The 20,409-nt window shown below is 37.9% G+C and overlaps 1 protein-coding gene and 1 long non-coding RNA gene across 8 annotated transcripts in view; one reads left to right on the forward strand and one right to left on the reverse strand.

Moving 5' to 3' along the window:
* Positions 1-2,458: 2,458 nt before the first annotated feature.
* On the reverse strand, positions 2,459-4,760 carry LOC145723154 (uncharacterized). The gene is made up of 2 exons (XR_014148023.1): positions 4,622-4,760; positions 2,459-4,295 (listed from the first exon to the last, which is right to left on the reverse strand). It is a non-coding gene; the product is annotated as an uncharacterized LOC145723154 (long non-coding RNA).
* The window catches only part of SCAF8 (SR-related CTD associated factor 8), a 196,032-nt gene continuing 179,809 nt past the window's right edge, over positions 4,187-20,409 (forward strand). For 4 of the 7 annotated variants that reach the window (XR_014148012.1, XM_031035657.2, XM_081829180.1 and 1 more), the window contains exons 1-2: positions 4,585-4,709; positions 10,422-10,484. Coding sequence is in view for 5 of the 7 variants with exons in the window: in XM_031035657.2 (XP_030891517.1) it covers positions 4,680-4,709; positions 10,422-10,484 (93 nt within the window). In the remaining 2 variants the exon portion in view is untranslated. Of the gene's footprint in view, positions 4,330-4,555; positions 4,710-10,421; positions 10,485-20,409 lie in introns of those variants that run through there. The other 3 variants (XM_006740365.3, XM_006740364.3, XR_014148013.1) reach the window with 3 other exon arrangements.

Raw genomic sequence — 20,409 nt, forward strand, 5'->3', positions numbered from 1 at the left:
CTATCTCTCTCTCTGTCAAATAAATAAAATCTTTAAAAAAAAAAAACAAAAAAACAATCTCACAAGGGTGCCTGCCTGGATCAGCCTGTAGAGCACGTGACTCCTAATCTTGGGGTTGTTGGGTGTAGAGATTACTTAAAAATAAAATCTTAAAAAAAAAAAAAAAAAACAACCTCACAATCCCAGCACACTATATTTTTCAAATACGGTTTTTCACTTTTTGCATATATACTTTAGGAGCTAAAATACATTAACAGTTTATCTTACTCCTGTGTACCTAACAGTCTATCAAATGCATTTCCCATTATTTCTAGTCTTATTCTAACCATTAAAAGAAATTATTGTGGTTAAATTTAACTGACATAAAATTTACCATTTTAACTATTTTTAAGTATACATTTCTGTGGCATTAAGAACATTCACATTGTTGTGAAACTATCATCACCATCCATCTCCAGGACATTTTCATCTTCCCCAAATGAACCCTATACTCATTAAACACTAACTCCCCATTCCTGCCCCCCCGGCAGCCGCCATCCACTCTCTGTCTCCATGAATCTGACTATTCTAGGTATCTTATGTAATGGAATCATATAATATTTGTCTTTTTGTGTCTGGTTTATTTTACTTAGCATAATGTCTTCAAGGTTCATGAATGTTGTGGTACGTGTCAGAATTTCCTTCCATTTTAAAGTTGAGTAATATTCCATTATATGTGACTATACCACATTTTGTTTATCCATTCATCAATCAATGGATACTTGGGCTACTGCCACCTTTTAGTTATTGTGAATAGTGCTGCTATGAATATGGGTGTACAAGTATCTGTTCAAGTCCTTTCTTTCAGTTCTTTTGGACATACACCCAGAAGTAGAATTGCTGGATCATATGGTTAATTCTGTTTAGTTTTTGAGGAACCACTATACCATTTCCCACAGTCTAATCATTTTTTTACTGGCTGTATAATATTCCATTTGTCTCTATACCCTAATTTCCTAAACCATTCCAGAATGTTTCCTAAGGATTCTCAAGTTTTCTTTTTTTTTTTCCATTGGATGGGAATTAGTTTTGGGTTAGACAATGCTCCAGGCTTTTGCCCCAGTTTAAAAAAACTCATATACATATATCATTACATTTGATAGCTAATAATCAAGTTGATTTTTGGTTAGTATCACCTTACAACTACTTCCCCATATCTAGGAAGTGCCCTATCCATGGGAGTAGGTCCTCTCTAGCTAGCCCTCTGCTTTCTGATTGGGTCGTCACTAGCACATGTCCAAACTTGAGTCAAATAAAGTGAAATAAAAATAAAAATCCATTCCCTCCGTTGTTCTAGCCATATTTTGAGAACATAATAACCACACAGAGCCTGTTCTACTGAATTGAGTGGCACAGATAGAGAACATTCCCGTGATCCCAGAAGTTCTATAGTGAGTGCTGCTCCAGACTCTGTTTTTGACTCTGACCTTTTGCCTGTGGCTGAATTAGAGCTTATGAGTTATTTCCAGAAATGATTTAGTCCTAGGGGACAGGCCAATGATAACCACATTCAGAAGAGAATGTCATAAACTCTAAAATATGAGTTTCATAATTTATAATTGGGCATATCTCTTCCAGGGACAGGAATACTTCTGTGTGCTATTTCCCATATAATTCTTCCTCAAAATATGAATTAGTGATCTTCAGTTTTTTTGGTGATTGTCACCTAATCCAAACTGGGTCCCTCAAATTCCTTCTCCTTCCCTTAGGAATTTGGAGAAGTTTTCAGTCAAGTCTTCTAGGTATCTAGGATTATAAAACCAGGAGCACAAGTCATATCTCACTAGCAAAACAGAGTTGGATAAAGCAACAGAAAGAAAACTAAAACAGGTAAGTAGGCTGCCTTTTAGGCTTTCTATATTCTGGTTCTTTAGGCCATTGGCATTGCTGACTTTGGAATCAGGACAAAAACTACCCACATCCTAATAATAATAATGAATTCTTGTATGCTTAAGCTAGCTTGAATTGGTTGGTATATTGGGAATTGGAATCCTAACTAATACACATACATACATATACTATAGATATGGGTATTGACATTTTCACATTGTGGTATGTGTGGTTGTTCATAAACTTTGTACTTAGTCATTGCACTGGGCCTCCAGACTTCCTGTAGCCCCTCTGATCTTTCTCTACTTTTCCTCTTGCTTTACTTCCTTCTCATCTTGAGTGCTTAGGCTGTCCTCTTTTTTTTTTTCTTTCTTCCCTCTCTTTTCCTTCCCTTGATCAAAGTATGCCAACTGCTATCTTTCTGGGTGTGGAAGCTTTATAAAATCAAGTCATGTAACATATTAACAACTGATTTTATTTTTTAGCTTGTATTGCATTTCACTCTCTCAGGCCTAAGTAATTCGGTCAACATTCATTAATGAATGACTGAATAAATAATCCCTGACAGGCCAAAGCAGTGAATGTTGAGCTTTAGAATCTGGCATGAATCGTACTGAGTGGGGTACTTATGCAAGTCATGGCATGCTCCTTTAGATGGACTGATTGGAAGAGACCTCTTGCAGGAGGAAGACAGGATGAAGAGTCAGCTATGAAAAGAACACAAGCATCAGCATCCCAGAGGGAAGGGGCACATACAAGTGTTCTAGGTGGGAAAATGCTTTGTGTTGCCAAGGAACAGAAAGGAGGCCAGTGTGACCAGAACGAAGAGAGTAAAGCAGAGTAGAATGGATTGTGGTAGGCAGGGAACTTCAGGCCCTAGAAAGAGGTTATTGACAATATCTGAAGAGCAATGAGAAAATCCTAAAGGGATGTAAGTCAGACCTCATCTGACTTGTGTCTTAATAACAACAACAAAAAGTCCCTCTGGCTAGTCTGGAGAATGAATCCTAGGAAGACAAGCAGGAGAACCGTTAGAAGGCTACAGCAATTGTTGACCAGAAATCAAAACGGCTAGGCCTATGAGGATTGGAGGCCAATGGTGATGGAGAACTTTTGTGACCACATTTGAGATTCTGAAGGTGAAAATATAAGCTCTTACTGACGAAGAAGTTATCCTTTTTACCTTTTAAGTAGTCAGCCTCTATATTAAAGTTGTTTTAATGAAGTAGACCTGGACCCTAAGAAGTCAAGAAGGGTCTGCCTTTCTCAGTTTCATAGGCTTTGGGCTCAGATCTTATACCAAAGTACCTTGGGTCCAACAGTCCCCCAGCATAAAATTCTGCCATTTCCCTCCCTTCTCGTTGAATGAACTTGGGAGGTGACCGCTGAAAAAAAGGGCTTTCAGCAAGAGGACAGCGGCGTTTGGGGTTCAGTGGTACACCCTAACTTTTAATTTCAATTAATGTTCGCTTTTAATTTGGTATTGGTTATTTTACATTTGCACCAAGTGGGAGAAGGCATTTTGCTAGCAGCATCTCTTTCTTCATCTTCGAATGCCTTCGAATTCACCGTCTTAACTCCAAACGGCCTAGAGCAAAATTCCTTTAGAATAATTCATCTTCCATTAAACATGAGTTCCCTTTCACCTATCCAAATCTTGTGCGCCTGGGACCCGCTTCCCGCGGCACAGACAAATGCACTCATTGTCTGTGCACCAGTCCCCCTGGATTTTATGCAGCGTGCATTTCCTGCTCTGAGCTGCTTGCTGGCTGTGTGCGTGCTTCCCTCGTCCCCCTGCCCCCACCCGGATCCGAAGCTTTTGTTTCTCACATTTCCTCCCGACGCTATTAAAATGCATGGACACATCGTTACTAAATAAATGAATGATTAGGAACTTTTCTTTTGGCTGTTAACCTTTAGGCCACTGTCCAGTAAAGTTCTGAAAAACAACTGAACCCAACAGCTCACGAAAAAGGACCAATCTACTTGGAAACAACGGAAACGTGGACATTATTTCCCAAACTTGTCGCGTTCCGGGGACACTTAGGCATTCCTCGGAGTAACGCTTCGCAGGGGCCTCCAAGGGCGGGCCGAGGCGCTCCGCGCGGCCGCAGCGCTCGCTCCCGTGTCTGCAAGGCGCGGGGAGGGGGCGAGGCGCGGGCGGCCCCGGGCCGAGCGGAGCGGGACCTCCGAGAGGCGACGCTCTGGCCCGCGCTCGCTCGATGGTTTCCGCGCGGCCGCTCGGGCCCGCGCGGTCCAGTCACCAGGGGGCGCGCTGGCCGGCGCCGCGGATCTCCGAGCTGCGCGGCCCGACTCGCGTCCGCCATATTGGATGCCGCAGCCGCTGCTGCCAGCGCTTCCTCCTCCGTCTTCGCTGTGCGCTGCTGGTTCCTGCGGCCCGAGCGGCGGGGAGGTGAAACAGGAGTCTGACGAAGGAAGAAGAAGGAGGGGGTGGAGAGTGTAGGGGACGGGGCTAGAGGGCGGAGGACCGAGACCGAGCGGGGCGGAGAAGAGAAGGCGCCGCGGCCCAGCCCCTCCCCCGCCCGCTGCCGACCCGCCCCGGCAGCGCCTGTGTTCGCCAGACCGGCGCTCCGCCCGCCCTAGCGGCCATGCCGGGGCCTCGCTGCCCCTGAGGGAGTCCTTCCCTGCCAGTGCTTGCCCTTCCACTCCCGTCCCGGGGTCGCAGCAGCCGGGTCTCCCGCCGGCGCCCCTCCTCGCGGCCGCGCCGCCGCCCCCGTCTCGCTCTCCCCACCCAGCGCAGTGGCCGCCGCCTCTTCCGCCGCCGGGCTCGGGGCCTCCGCACCGACAACATGGAGGCTGTGAAAACCTTCAATAGCGAGGTTGGTATTGCAGTCTAGCCTCCCCTCCTGCCCACACCTCCCACCGGGACTAGGCCCGCGGGAGCAGGGTGGGTGCGGGCCTGCAGGGTTTCCCAGGGTGGGGCGAGTGGCGGCCTAGCTGTGTCGAGGGGGGGAGGGGTGTTTCTCTGCCCCGCGCCCCTCCTCCGAGTCCGAGGGGAGGGCTGGGGGAGGGCCGCCCCGGGGCGGAGGGAGGTTCCGGTGTCTCCAGCGCCCTATTGAGTGGCTGAGGGTTTGGAGGGAAGGCCCCTTAGGGCCCTCCCCCGGAGGCTCCTGGCAGGTCTCTCGGGGTCAGTTCCGCCGAGGCCTGGCCCGCCCACCCCTTTCTTGGGCCTGCGGGATTTTAACTGCTCGCCGGACATCACTGCCCAGACCTCCCTTTGGTCCTTAATGAGGCAGGGACCGGTGGGGGTTGTACAGGAAGGGAACCTGCAGGGGTGATTTCTGTGGTCACGTTTTACGTACTGTTTATATTTGAGACACTGTTGGCTAGGTAACGTGCCAACTAGGGACTTAACGCTAAGAGAATGGCTGATCCGGAGGCAAGGTTTTCTCCGATTTATCATACCTTACTTCCCCCTTCTCCCATCATCAGGACAAAAAAGACAAATGGTTAGGGAGAGAGGTCTGTGCCTCGAGAGGGGAAAATGCTGGGGAAGCATTTCCCACGGGCTCATTCACACGTAAAATCTAACACTAGAAAAGAAGCAGGTGTCCAGTTTTCACTATCTAATTGAATTTACTAGTCTGAAAGGAGATAGGTTTCGATAAAGTATGTTAATTTTTTTAAAACTCCGATTTAAGTAGACCCTAGTGCAAACATTAAACATAACAAGTACCTATCTACACAACCGGAATTAATCTTACCTGTATGCCTTGGAAGAAAATTTTTAATGTGATATTAACTAAAATCGCATAAATTTTATGAACTTTTGGTGTGAAGTGCTAATAGTCTATTCGATAGTATGATTAACAAAATCTTAAATATTCACCTCTTAAAATACCAGACATATTGCTATGATAATCCCAGCAGGACAATACTTTCAAAAGCTGTTTCACAATTTTGTTTCTTTTATTTTTTCTTTCGCTTCTTTTAAGAATTAGCATTTGGGAAGCTTAGCAAAGGGCTGAAAGTTAGATAACATTCATTTGAGTTGGACTCTCCATATTAGAGTACATAGTAGTGACACAGTTAAATGAAAGCAAACACTTTTTTTTAACCACTTCTTGATATATAGTGCAATAGATTTGAGAATCTTTTTTTCATTTTTATTTAGGAATTTATAGCTGATAATTAGGAAATTTGGTTCTCCCAGCAATACTTTATAGCACGTAAATTCTAGAAGAAAACGTATTTAACGGTACTATATGTTCCAACTTCTTGTTAATAGTTGCACAACTGTGCAGGAAAGAAAACAGCTCTGTGTAGCCTTTTTGTGTGCTACATACATCACTATAGAATGTTAAACTTTTTAAAAACTATTAAAAAAAATCCTTTCTCTTATTTCCATTGCAGTTATTTGATTTTATCCCCCCCCCCATTTTTTTAAAGTTTATTTTTTTTTTAGTAATGTCTGCATCTGCGGTGAGCCTGGAACTCATGACTTGGAGATCAAGAGTTGCACGCTCTTCCCACTGAGCCAGTGAGGTGCTCCTAGCCCACACCTTTTTGATTGTCTCTCCTGTTTGTCTAGGGGGTTCCTAATATGTATCCTCCCTCACTCCCAGCACCTCTTCCTCCCACGAAATTCTGAATAGGATCTCTCATGTAGTGGATAGAAAAAAGGTGTTACTACACTGTGGTAGTCACAATAGAGCACAGTGGAATAAAATGATAAATTGGTTTTCGTTTTAGTATTTCCCTTAAGGATAGGGAGCCTAACATTTACATGGCTAGCTAGATATTTGACCTTTTTTCTCATCTAACCTTTACAGGAATTTGAGATTGGCAGTAGCAGTCCCATTTTAGTGTATGTAGCACTCTCTTCTTTCTCCCTGTGGATTTGAAAGAACTTAGAAAATCTTTTAACTCCTTTATTTACTAACATGCTCAAACTTAACCATGTTTGAATGTGGAGTTAGCTTGATAATAGTAACAATACAGTCACAGAGTTGGGGAAAGAAATTATTTTCAAAGAAGATTCAGAAGAATATCCTTTTTATTTTAAACACAAAATACATAATTTTTTTTCTGATTTTGAATATAGTTTCTGTGAATGTCTAATGCTTGCTGATGTAAAAACGTTGCAAGTAAGCATATAATAGAGAATAATTCGGTAATGAATATTTTCCATTAAATCACATATTGCAAAGTGCAAAAATAAAGGAATTTTGAGTTATAGTAGAGTGAATTTGGCTTTTAAAGGCCTATTTAAAATATGAAATGCTTGCTAATTCTCAGATTTTTTAAAGACAATCCCCCCCTCCCCCTTCTAGCATTGGCTTGAAAATAAGAACATGCCAGAGATACTAAAGTTAAGGTTGTTGTTTTTTTTAAGATTTTATTTTTAAGTTATCTTTATACCCAACATGGGCCTCAAACTCAAAACCCTGAGATCGGGAGTTGCATGCTCTACCAGTTGAGCCAGCCATGCACCCCAAGTTAAGAATATAGATTTTTAATTTGCAAAGCCCAGATGAGTTTCAGTCTGAAAATCCATGACCTTACATAGGGTATTTATGAGTCATGGTCAACATATGCAACTGCCCCCACTCCCAAGAATCATAATCTCTCAAATGGGTCTGTGGCCTCTCCTTCCCTGTGTTCAGAGTCACTGTCAGAAGATCCTTTATGAGGTAAATTCCTCTTAGCATGGGGTCAATGAGATTGAAGCCTGAAAATTGATACTTAAGTGCCCACTGTGCTAGTTTTGTGAGAAAGCCATAATTTACAGTTAAGCATTATCATTGTGATGAGTTAATCCCATGAATAGTAATGTCAGTTCTGAAATGATGAAAGAAAGTTTGTTCAGATTGGTATATAAGACTCCCTAAGAGTCTATGCTTGACCTGAGCAGTTAACTTTGAAAGAATTATCATTACAAGTGCCATAGTTGTAGCTGCTCTAAGATTGTGGCATATCCTTGTTATGAAGGTTTAGAGTTCTCACTTCAGTGAAAAGGGTCTCATTGGTCTGCTTAAATTCCGTTTTTAGGACCACAGTTGGTTGATTACTCGAAGGCAGCAGTTTTATGTGAGATGCATATCTGTACTTTGTCCTTAAGAATGCCACTGTATGGTGGTCATTATGGTAAGGTTATTGTTTCTGTTTTTGGAAAGAAGGAAGAGAATAGCAATGCGTGACTCTTTCCTTAGAAAACTATAACTTAATTGGAGAGGGCACTTGGATAATATAGGAACTCTTAATACATGGCAAATAGAAGAATCTGTTATGCATTGGTTATGCTTAGGCAAAGTAACTGGAGGAGATGACTTTTACTTGTATATTGGATTCTTTTAATTTTTAAGGACTTAAAAAAAAAGTGTCAGTACCATTACTATACTTCAACAAGTTAACACTTTCAGATAATCAAATATTAGTGATCAGGTTTTTTTTCCCCCCTAAGTTCTTTGTATAGCTTGTAGCATTACTATGGTTGTTTTTTCCATCATGATCCATTTCTCTTGCTGCTCAGAAAAGGCTGAGTGGTTAGCTAAAGGCCCAGATATGTAGGTGCGAGATGTGTCAGGAAAATTATTCCAATTTAAATTTTGGATTTACCTTGGTTCATAAATTCTGAGATGATTCTAGTACCTTTTATCATCTTTAGGATGCCTAAATTCTTAGGGTTTTTTGTCTTTAGGACTCTTCAGTTAGTCAGATAGCTTACTCTTTAAACTATTCCAGGATGCAGACTTTCCAGAGTCCCCTTAACATCCAGGACATTTTCCTCTTCCATGCCTTGTCTTTCACATCAAAAGTGAAATCCCATCTCTGCTTTACTCCATTTCCACTTTTGTTTCCAGAGTGTACATTTGTCTAACTACAGGACTTTATATACTTTTCCCAGCAGTATCTAGTAGTAGACATGGGATGGTGCACAGTGGAAAAGGTAGAGGGAATAATAAAAGCCTGTGAAATCTGTTTTTTATTTGTATGTTTTCCTTTTGTCTGTGGTCCAAGAAAGGGATTTTATGTGAAGCAGCTATAAAACTTTGCATTTTTTTGTTTCATTTTCACCTATCAGGGAATCTCTCTCCTTTTCCTTTCCTTAGTCTTTCCTATTTTAACTTTCCAGTGGGTGTTCTGGCTAATTGGATCAATCAAACCATCTTTTTTTGTTTCTACCTTGTGAAACTCCCTTAAAGATACAGCATACTTAGTGTTGTAAAGGAAGGAACCCTTCACTAGTCCCTCCGTGCCCCAGCGGTTTAGATGAGAATTTCTCAACCTCAGTACTATTGATATTTTGGTGTGGATAATTGTTTGCTGTGAGGAGCTGTCCTGTGCATTATATGATGTTTAGCAGTAATCCTGGCCTCTACCCACAGGTGCCACTATTGTGACAACCAGAAATGTCTCCAGACATTATCAGATGTCCCTTGGGGAACAAAATAGACCTTGGTTGAGAATCACTGATTTAGTTCCCGTTACACGGTCTTAAAAAAATTGTACTTTCCCTTCTAGTGATTACTGGAAATAACATAGTAATAAATCTTTCCCACCAGACTGTAAGGTTCATGAGGATAGTGACCATATATTTTCATTGCTTCATATCCTCAGTACATAGCTCAGTACCTTAAATACATACTGTGTGTCAAAGATTTCTTGAATGAATGAATGAATGATGTACTTGGGATTGAATGACTTGGACCAAGGTAGTTAACATTTCTGGACATTTGGTTTCCTCTGTGTAAAGTAGATGATTGAGTTTATATTTAGGTTCCCTGTTAGAGGATTCTTTGATTAAATATAAAATTAATTTTGGGGAGGACTTAGTACATATAAGGATTTTTTTTTTTGAAGGTCATTTTATGGCACTGTGGGAGTCTAGGAGATGAGGTGGAAAATTTTAAATCAGAACTCTGATCTTTTTGTAATTTTCACTTATTAAGGAGGGAGCGTTGGGAGGGAGCTATTGCATTTGAAGGTTCCAGTTAGATTAAATCCATCCTAAGCTTGTTCTGTAATTATGCTATTTTCAAACTTTTTTTTTCTTTGGTGTTTTTCAATTTAAAACAACATATGGTAAAAGTTGTGGGGTTTTTTCCTTATTATTTTAAAAATTTAGAAAACAAGGATAATTGAGATCGATGATAATGATTTTTTGAGACTGCTTTGAGAGTGTTACAGTCTTAATCATTCAAGATAAATATAAAAAATTTTTGGCAAGACTGCAATAGCTCTATCATTTTATTGTAGGCTAGCATTGAGTTTGTTATAGTAATTTTGATTGACATTTAGGGGACATCTGTATTCCCCAGTTTCCTAAATAGTCATATTTTATGATCACTTGCTGCTTTTTTTTAGAAGTATAGTTGGCTTAGAATAAGTGATATTACTATTTGTACATGGAATTTCAGATATCTCTTTCTAGGGCCAGTTTTCCTGTTATTGGACAACTTCTAACTCAAAATGGTATGAGAGAATGTAATCAACCTTGACCTTGAACACTGGCTGAGCTCCTGAACTCGAGTGAGCTCGTTTTATCTGGTTTTGTTTTCTCAACATCTTTCTCTACTCCTCTCTCTCAGGATTGTGCCTCTACTCCTGCTTGTACAGACTGCTTTTCCAGCAGCATGGACACAAGAAGCATAGTAAGATGATTATAACGCACATAAGGCAGGCCCTTTGGAAAATATTAGGTTTAAATTGGTAGTGAAATGATGTCTTGATTATATGGGTAGTAATTGGGAAGCAGAATAAAGTTTGTCACTTCAAATGAATTAGTAATCTTTAAGAGAACATGTAGGGAATAGTTGAATTTCTTCACAAATAATAGGTTAACTGAAAAAAAAAGTTATTGTGCTTAATAGTGAACATAAATCATATATACTCTTGTTGCATTTACTTGCATTCTGCTCCACATAATTTTACTGTATTGTAAAAGGAATATAGTATTACTTATTTAACATGAATAAATTGCAAGCTTATTAATTTGATGATTGGGAATAAAATCCATCTTATATTTTGAGGAAGTTCTTCAAACTATAAGATGACAGATCATTGACAGATATGCTGTAGGGATGGAGATAGAAAAAAAGACAATCAAATTTTTGGTTTTCTAATTATAGAGGAGCAGATTTTGGTAGTGCTACTATTATGAGAAATAAATGCTGATGAGAAATGTTTCTGTAGCCTGTAATTTCTTATCTGAGTTAATGCTATCTCAAGTTTGATGGTAAACGATGCATTTGTGCTTTGATTTTAATTTTATGCATTTATTTGGTCTTCTAATTCTGCTTTACAAGCATTTCTGATACACCATATTTGAAACTCAGGGAAGGATATGTAAATGCATTCTGGTATCTGCTGTAGGTCAGGAAGTATCTTAGTAACTTTGACATCACTACAGTTAGTCAGTATGGGGAATATAGGATGTTAATGTTTTTTAAAGATAATTATGGCTAGTAAGTTACTGTATTCCAAATTTGTTTTTAGAATACTTCTGCAACTTATTATAATTTATATAGGTTGATTTGAAAGACCTAGCATTTCATTCTTTCATTCATTTAACCAGTGCTGAAGTGCTTACCGTGTACCAGGCATTTTTCTTTCTGCTGGTATACATTGGTAAACAAGACAAACAGGAAGCATACCCTCTTGGAGCTAATGTTCTTGTAATCTTTTTTTTTTTCTTTCACTTCATCAGCCTTGTGTGCAGTGAGTGACCCTGCTGTGGAGCTAGTGAGGCTGTGCAGGCATCGCTGACTGGGGGTTTTGCTGGGGTTGGGCTGGTTGCAGCCCTTCTCTGCAGGCGCAGTTCTGCTTGCTCTTAGAGTCTAGAAAGCTCGTCTGCTATCCAAAATAGAGATTGAGCAAGTAGACTTATTTAAACATGTTTTCAACAACGGCAAAATAAGATGAGCTACATTAAGTTTTATTTTACACCAATTTTTTTGTCATGTATTTTTAAAAAAATCTCTGTTTTGGAATATAACCGTTGTTAAAAGATAACAGCTTTAAGAATGTTTCTTTTTGTCAATGAGATATTAATTAGTCTCCAGGTGCAAATGATTTTTTAAAAAAAGCTTAAGTGGTGACCAAACCTTTAGGAATTTGAAAGAATATAACTGTTTTTAAAATGAACTTTTGATTAAGTACATGATAAAATTTGGTCTCTTTCTTATAAACACTTTTTAAATTTGATTGGACTCCTCAGGGCTAATTTGAGTAGCTCGTGAGTGAAAGATGAAACTCTTGGATCATGTTTCTTATGTCTTAGTGTGTAGAACTTGGGGAATGGTTTAAAGATCTTTTTTATACTGGTGACAGCACCTGAAAGGTTTACTGGTATACCTGAAACTGATACAGTGTTCTCTCAGTTATACTTTAATTAAAAAAATAAGTTGACCAAGCCCTAGCTAATGGCTTTTTAAAATTTAGTAAGATTCTTACACTATAAAATTTTATGGTAAAAAAAATAGGGGTATTTGAATTTATTAAAATATTTGAAGTATATGGGTAAAAAGAATGTTGAATAAGTTAAAATTTTTACAAACCAAAACATACAGTGGATGTCTACTTTCTGTAGTAGCTTTCTGTGATGAAAAATGTCTGGCTTAGGTATTTCTGAAATACTTTTTGTTTACCAGACACTTAAAAGTGAGCCACTTTATAACACAGTGTTTTGTATTCTGACCCTCTTTTCCCCAACCATCATGTTTCAGTGGAATCTTAGGATAAGCTTGTGAGAAAAGTAGGATAGGTGCTATCCTCCTTTTACTGACTAGAAAACGGGCCACCGTTGTGATTTTACCAATAAAATGCTACTTTTAAGTATTAGAGCTGAGAAGGACCCCAGGTCTCAACCTCTGGTCGTTTTTCTTACCCTTCTGTGTAAAGGAGAACTATCACTTAGTTTTCCACAATTCCTTTTTACTGGCATAGTGTCTAATTATAAATTAGCTTTATTTTTTCACACTTTTGAACTTTAAAACTTGAGATTTATAGAGAGTTACAAGAATGATAAAGAATTTTATGTACACCTCATCCTGATTTCTTTACCTAATTATGTTAATTAACCATTTTTGCTTTTTTGTTCACTCTCCACATAAATATGAACACATGCAAACTTTTTTTATGGCATTATGATGGGAAATGCAGTTCATGATGCCTTTTACTTTTACTTTTAAATGACTATTTTCTACAGTGATATTCTTTTACATAGCCATAGTACAGTGATCAAAATCAGGAAATTAACATTGGTATAATGCAATTGTCTGCAGATCTTATTCAGATTTCATTGATTGTATCATTAATGTCCTTAATAGGAAGAGTAAATCCCATACCACATCTTGCATTCATTCATCTTGTCTCTTTAGTATCCTTTAATCTGAAATAGTTGGTTATAACTCTTTCTTTACTTTTTATGACCTTTGATGTTTAGTGATAATAGGCCAGTTATTTTTGCAAGTCTTTCAATATGGATATGTCTGCTGTTGCTTCATGATTAGATTCAGGTTATGTGCTTTTGGCAGGAATACTCCAGAAAGTGATACTATGTTCTCAGGAAGCACATGATGTCTGTTTATCCCACTAATAGGGATGTTAACTTTTTTTTGCAAGGTTTCTCCATTGTAAAGTTACTGTTTCTTCCCTTTGTAACAAGTATCATTTGGGGAGGTATTTTGAAACTAAGCACATACCTTGTTGCTGGTCAAACTTTCACCCATTTAAGCCACCCATTTAGTTCTTGCCTGAATCAGTAGTAGGATGATTGCCAAAAGGTGAATGTTCTTTGTCATTTCTTTATTATTGGCATTCTATAAGAGTTTTTCCTTCTCCCCATTTATGTATGTATGTATATATGCATATCAGTATGAACTCATGGATTCTTTTTTATTCATTGGGGGGTTTTGATGTAAATTGTCTCAGTTTTGACCAGTCAGAGCTACTTCAGGCTGTCTCTTGTGTCCTTTTGATGTGTGCTCCTTATCTTTTGAGTATTTAGCTTCTTATGTAGTAAGATATTACCACCCTAGCCTTGGAGTCAGTCATTTCTCCAAGGGCCTCTGATCTGGTTTCTTCTTGTGGATACTTATTAATGGATCGAACTAGAATATATATATATACACATGTATATATATTTATGTATGTATGTATATCTACATATATATAAGCATAAATTTTTGTTTTTTAATTGTCTGCCTATCTAAAAAGCCATGGGTTCATTCTAGCCTTTCCCTTTTCCAATTCTGTATGTAATTCCTTTCTCTGATAGTGAGAAAACTAGTTTCTGTTATCCACAATGTATTTACATGTTATTCGTTCAAACCTGAAACACACAAAGTAGTTTCAGTATTGCTAAACCATATGTCTCTGAAAACAAACCGATTAACTAGAATTTAATATTTGTTTATAGCTCATTTTTTGTTTAACCTGATGGTATATAGTCAAAATGCTGTGTTCAAAGATGGCTCGGTTAGTTTTTTCCCTTTAATATAGTTCTGCTGTTTGTTTGAAATATAATTAGATTCACTTTTTTTTTCCTGTTTGTGTTCCTTTTTTTTTTTTTCTTCATCCATTTTTGTTATTTCTTTAGTATGGAAAGCATTAACCATAAATTAACTTTAATCTTCCCTTTTTATTAGCTTCAGCATTCATAACCACTTATGCTATAGTTAAATTTTTTTTCTTAACATTCTTCAAATCAAATAACAAGCCAAAATTCAGAAATTTAGTTATGGAGAAGGTCTTAGGTGAAAAATCCGTTTCTAATAGTGCAGATTCAATTCATAGGTGAAAGGAAGTGTGCAAAACTTTTTTTCTCTCATGAATGGAATCTCCATTCACGGGGGCAATAATCTGTTTCTGTAGAGGACCAGATAGTAAGTGTTTTAGGTTTTGTTAGCCACTTAAGGTCTCTTTCACATACTCTTGTTGGTCTTTCACAGTTCTTTTAAAATACAAAAAATGTTCTTGGCTTGAGAGCCTATGAAAATAGGCCATGGGCCATTTTGTGCTTGCTCCTGCCACAAACTTTGAAACCTGAGAACTTGATTAATAACATGCTACTTAATAAGTCAAAATTATAATTGAGCAAGAAAATATATTCCTTACAGCCTTTATAATCTTACTTGAACATCAAAAACAAACAATTTAAAAAGCTTCCTTAGTGAAAATAATTTATTCAAAATTTTGAGTACTTACCACCAAGTACAGACACTATTCTAGGCTCTAGAGATTTAACGGTGTACGAAACAGATTCCAAAAGAAAACACAACCCCACCCACAAACAACCTCTGCCGTCATGGAGTTTACATTCAGTTTTTGTGTATGGATGTGTGCTGGAAATGCATATTTCTTGTTTTTCCTCATTTAGTGACATTTTTATCTGTTAAAAATTGTTTTCATATTACTTGCAAAGCAAACATTTTCCTGAAAACTTGATAAAAAATGCAGCAAAGGGGCAAATTTTAGAAGTTTGACTCATTGGTTCCCATCTCTTTTTTGTGACGTGTGATTATTTGAAAATGATTCTTAATCATGATGCTTTCAGTGTATAGCTACACTAACTCACTAGAAGATGACAAGTTAGACTTCATTAATTGGGACAGAGAACCTAGACTTAATTTAGTGGTAAATACATGTATGTTATAGAATCTTTAAAAAATGTTATTCAAATATATAATAGTAATTCAGCCAGTCTTTCTTTAAGGCTTTAATGAATAATAAAATGAGAATGATTCTTAAAATACTCTCCAAAGTTTGAGGACCATGGTGAAAGCAGTTGCTTATATAGTTTTCCTGAAATACAGAAAAAGTTGGGGCACCTGAGTGGCTCAGTAAATTAAGTGTCTGCCTTCAGCTCGGGTCATGATCCCAGGGTCCTGGGATCAAGCCTGCATCAGGCTTTCTGTTCAGTGGGGAGCCTGCTTCTCCCTCTCCCTCTGCCTGCAGCTCCCCCTACTTATGCGCTCTCTCTCTTTCTGTCAAATACATAAAATCTTTAAAAAAAAAAAAAAATAGGGAAAAAGTCTCCTGATAGGGCTACTACTTAATCTAATAAAAGCTCCAGAACTGTGTGCAGGTTATCTCTTTTGATTTTTATTCAGTATTGTCCCTGGCTAAATATTGAATAAAAATCATCAGAATGAGCTTTTATTATGTTATATGTTTATTGCAGAAAGAACTTCTATCTTTGAGTATTTTTTCTTCAAGCTTTTAATAAACCAGTAAGTGCCTTTTTATATAGGAATTCCTCTTATTGAGCAGAATTTTCTGAATTCTTGTCTCTCTTCTGTCAGAGAACTCAGAACTTTTTTTAGAGGCCTATATCTGCTTTGGTGGCAATTACGAGAACAGGGGTTGTAACCAACTTAACTGAAGGGTATTGACATTTTAAAGGAATTGGCCAGAGGCTAGCATATCATTCCTTGTACAAAATTCACCAATCAGTACTTTTATTCATTTGCAAAATCAGAGGATTAAGATGTCTTAGGTCTCTTAGAGCTGTAATAGTTAATGATTTCAAATAATTCTGCGAGGGCTTCCTTCATTTTGCTAGTCCTTCAAGATTGTTAGGTAACTTATTCAATTTTAATAACAATTTTCCAGTTGCTGGAATGTAGTGATATCCCAGGAAGGTTTTCATGTAATAGCAACTAGTGGTTGGAAAGAATGTTGCTGTGAAGTAGTTGCTAGTTGTTTGAGCTTTATTTTTTATGCATATTTGCCATCTGTCAGGCATTATATTCTGCAGAGTGGTTACCAGCATTAATTAGATACCCGTGTTCTTTTTCTCAGCTCATATTCTAATAGGGGTGGGAATGGGAATGTTTTACCACAAAGAGTTAGAAGGTAGTATAATGAGGGGCGCCTGGGTGGCTCAGTCGCTATTAAGCATCTGCCTTCGGCTCGGGTCATGGTCCCAGGGTCCTGGGATCTCTGCTCAGCGGGAAGCCTGCTTCTCCCTTTCCCCCTCCCCCTGCTCATGTTCCCTCTCTCTCTGTGTCTCTCTCTGTCAAATAAATAAATAAAAATCTTTAATAAAAAAAAAGATAGTATAGTGAATAGTATGATACAAGAAATAGTGATATAGCCTGTGTATACTATGTGTAAGCTCTTTATGGTATATCATGATGTACACAGAATGAGGCAGGAGATGTTATGTGAGGCAGAGGGCGATCATTTTTGAGGAAATGGTAACTCTGGGAAGGGGATAGGATGGGAGGAATGATGAGAATTGGCCAAGGATCTTTGATGAAAGGCCTTTGTACACTGTGTATAAGACCTCATTCTTAGTCAAAAGGGAATGGAGATTCTGAAGGGTTTTAAAATTGTGTTTTAGTAAAATGAGTAGTATCTTTGGAGCAGGGCAGGGCAACGGGATGAGATCGGGGGAAGGGAGGTTAAATTAGCATAGAGAAGATGAGGGGCTCAACTAGAGTAATAATAGGGAGAAGAAGGGATGAACGCAAGAGAAATTTATTAGTAATAGGGAGCTGGATATGAGGTTGAGGGTGGTGCCAGGGCTTTGGTTAAGTGATGAGGTAAATAAAATGGTATGGTACTAGTTACTAGGGTGGGCAAATCCGGAGGAGCTGAAAACTTCAGAAAGATAATTTGGTGGGTTGGGTTGGAGTGGGATCATTTTTAATAACCTGGAATAAAAGAAAGATCGTTAGTATAGAAGAACTGAAGTATCCATATCGCAGCTATCCAAAGATACTTACTTTTACTGTTTTGCTGAATACAGTAGTAATTTTGTATATCTTGAAGATTTGGTGTCTGTGGAACATCAAGGTGGGAGATACCCAGCTGGATATATAGGCACCTAAGGAGAATAGATAAAAGATGAGGATTTAGGAGAGGGTATAGTTGCCTAGGGAGATGATACAGAGAATTAAGCAGGCTTAGGGCAAAATCTTGTAGAATCTTTATGTTCTTCAGTTTTTTTGTTAATATTTTTAAGATAAAGCTTTGGCGCTTTCCATTATATTTGTGAATATGAGGACATTTAAAAGCAACTCTGCATGGAATACTCTTGGTTTTGAATTCTGCTTACACAATTGCTGTTCTTCTGTGCAGTTACAATTTAAGTTGTAAATGGCATGATCTATGAATAAAATTAAAGATTTAAATGTTGTTTGAGATTTTATTAGAATTTAACATCAAGCCTACTCATATCATCCAACATTTTATTAGCTCCTCCTAGTCACATAATTTTTTACCTTAATTTTATCTATAATAAACGATTTGTGAACATGGAATTGTGAATGTAAAGACTATATCATTTAGAAATAGAACCTGTATTTATTTGAGAAATTTCAGCTAATGTGGTTTGTGGGGATTTGTTATGGAGAGAATTTACAAATGAATTATTCTTTCTTATTTTCATTTTGGCCATTTCATTATTGATAGTACTTCTAAAGTTAAAAGTATGTAAAATTCATATTATTTAATTTTAATGTTTTACAGAAGACATAGGGAAGAACTGAAATTAAAGGAAGTTGGATTGTTTGTATCTCAGGGAAAATTTGAACTGAAGAGTTATTTTATATATATGCATGTTTGTTCATATTTATAGATTTTGTTTTCTTGCTGGGAGAATCATTTCTGTTCTCTTTGACTTTAGAATACTAGGGTAGCTAAAGACCATTACAGTCATGTTATACATTTGTAGCTCTAGGCATAACTAGAGTGTTTGGTTCTATGATTGGATTTCTTGTTTACTTCCATGCTTAAACTCTGTTTCCAGAAATTACAGATTTTAGACCTGCAAGACCTGTGATAGTGTATCATTTAACAGACTCATTTTATGGGTGAGGAATTGACTGAGAGATGATGAAACTTGTTTAGTATCAAAGGCACATAGCAACCAAATTAAAAGAAATTTTTGTTCTTTGTGTCTCAGTTTAATGTCGTTTTTATGTTTTTAGTATGTTCTTAGTGAGATTTTGGTAGTAGTTATGTGTGTTGGAGGTAGAGGAGGAGTGGGAATAGGTCATTCTTAGTTATTATCATTTAATGCTACACCTGGATCAGGATAAGGAACAAACAACTATACTCCTGTTCTCCTGCCCATAAAATAAGGTACCATGGGAAAATGTGCAGGCCTTGGCAAAGTATTGTGCAGTAACACCCTCACTACCCCTTAGTGGGCAGTTTTCTAGCAATTCAGCCCTCCGCAGAAAAGTGAAAAAAGGCATTAAGTACAGAGCTCACATACCCTGTACTTTCTTTGTGGGAGAGGAGTGCAATTACTCTATTAGCCTGTATCCTTAGCATGTTTCTGATTTTCACATTATAGTAATAAGGGCTACTTTGTGACTACTTCCTTTAGATTGTCCCAGACTGCTGTTTACAAGTCTCCTGGTTCAGGTATTTTAAAGTATGGCAAAGCTGCAAAGTCAATATGGTTGCTGTCAAAGTAAGATGTGAGAGATTATAGGTGACAAGGAGATAGTTTTATCATTTATAAAATGGGATTGCACAAGGTAACCTTTAGGGTCTCTTAAATATTAACCTTAATGAAAAAGTTTTATAATTAATTTTTTTAAGATTTTGAGAGAGAGCACGAGAAGGGGGAGGGGCAGAGAGAGAGGGAGAAGCAGACTCCCTGCTGAGCAGGGAGGGAGCCCGACTTGGGGCTCGAGCTCAGTACCATGGGATCATGACCTGAGCCTAAGGCAGATGCTTAACCAACTGAGCCAACCCAAGCGCCCCAAGGAAGGTAGTTTAAAAGAAAAAAAGCGGCTGAGAACATTTAGTGTCACTGGATATCTCTGTCCCCCTGGAAAAGTATATTCATATTACATACTTTACGGAGATTATGAGTTATAAAGAAAGTACTAGATATATTCTGTATATTTTCTAAGTTGGAGAAATTGTTGAACAAAACTTTTGAACACATGGTAATAAAATACCATGATATATTTGATAGATTTTGGACCAATATCATTACCGGTCAACATTTGTAAGAATTTCACTGTTTTACTGAATCCAGCAAGAAAATTAATTTTAAACAATTACTAGGAGTATAATTTTGCCCTGGAATATGTATTTATTTTACATAGGTACATACGCTTATTTACAATACTTATATATGTACACATAAGTGTGTATAGAAAATTCTGGAAGGCAGCTTCCCAGCCTAACAGTGGTCATTGATTTTAAGAGAGAGCAGTAGGTGGATATTGTGCAATGAATGAGAGCTTTCAATATTTGGAATTTTTCACAACATTTATTACCATTTTACTTTTGTAGTAATTTCCCTCAAACTGAAAATACTATGTTTCTTAGCTTTGGGAGAAAGATGGATTTGGTGTATCCTAATATTATTTGAATTAAATCCTTTAGAGAAAGTGAGCTTCCTTGTTAAAGTTTGGAAAGCTCTTAAACCTTATTGAGGATTGCTTAAAATTCATTTTTAAAAGAATTTGTTTAGCTGTTATTTGGTCAGTGGATGTATAAGCTTCATCATGTTTTGTCTTTTACAGTCAAATGCTCTACCACTGAGCTATACCCCCATGTTTTGTCTTTTGACTAAAGTCTTGGTTATTAGTTAGGTTGATGCTA

The sequence above is a fragment of the Leptonychotes weddellii genome, chromosome 8 (assembly GCF_054177405.1).
Source record: "Leptonychotes weddellii isolate Sample4059 chromosome 8, ASM5417740v2, whole genome shotgun sequence".
Taxonomy (NCBI): domain Eukaryota; kingdom Metazoa; phylum Chordata; class Mammalia; order Carnivora; family Phocidae; genus Leptonychotes; species Leptonychotes weddellii.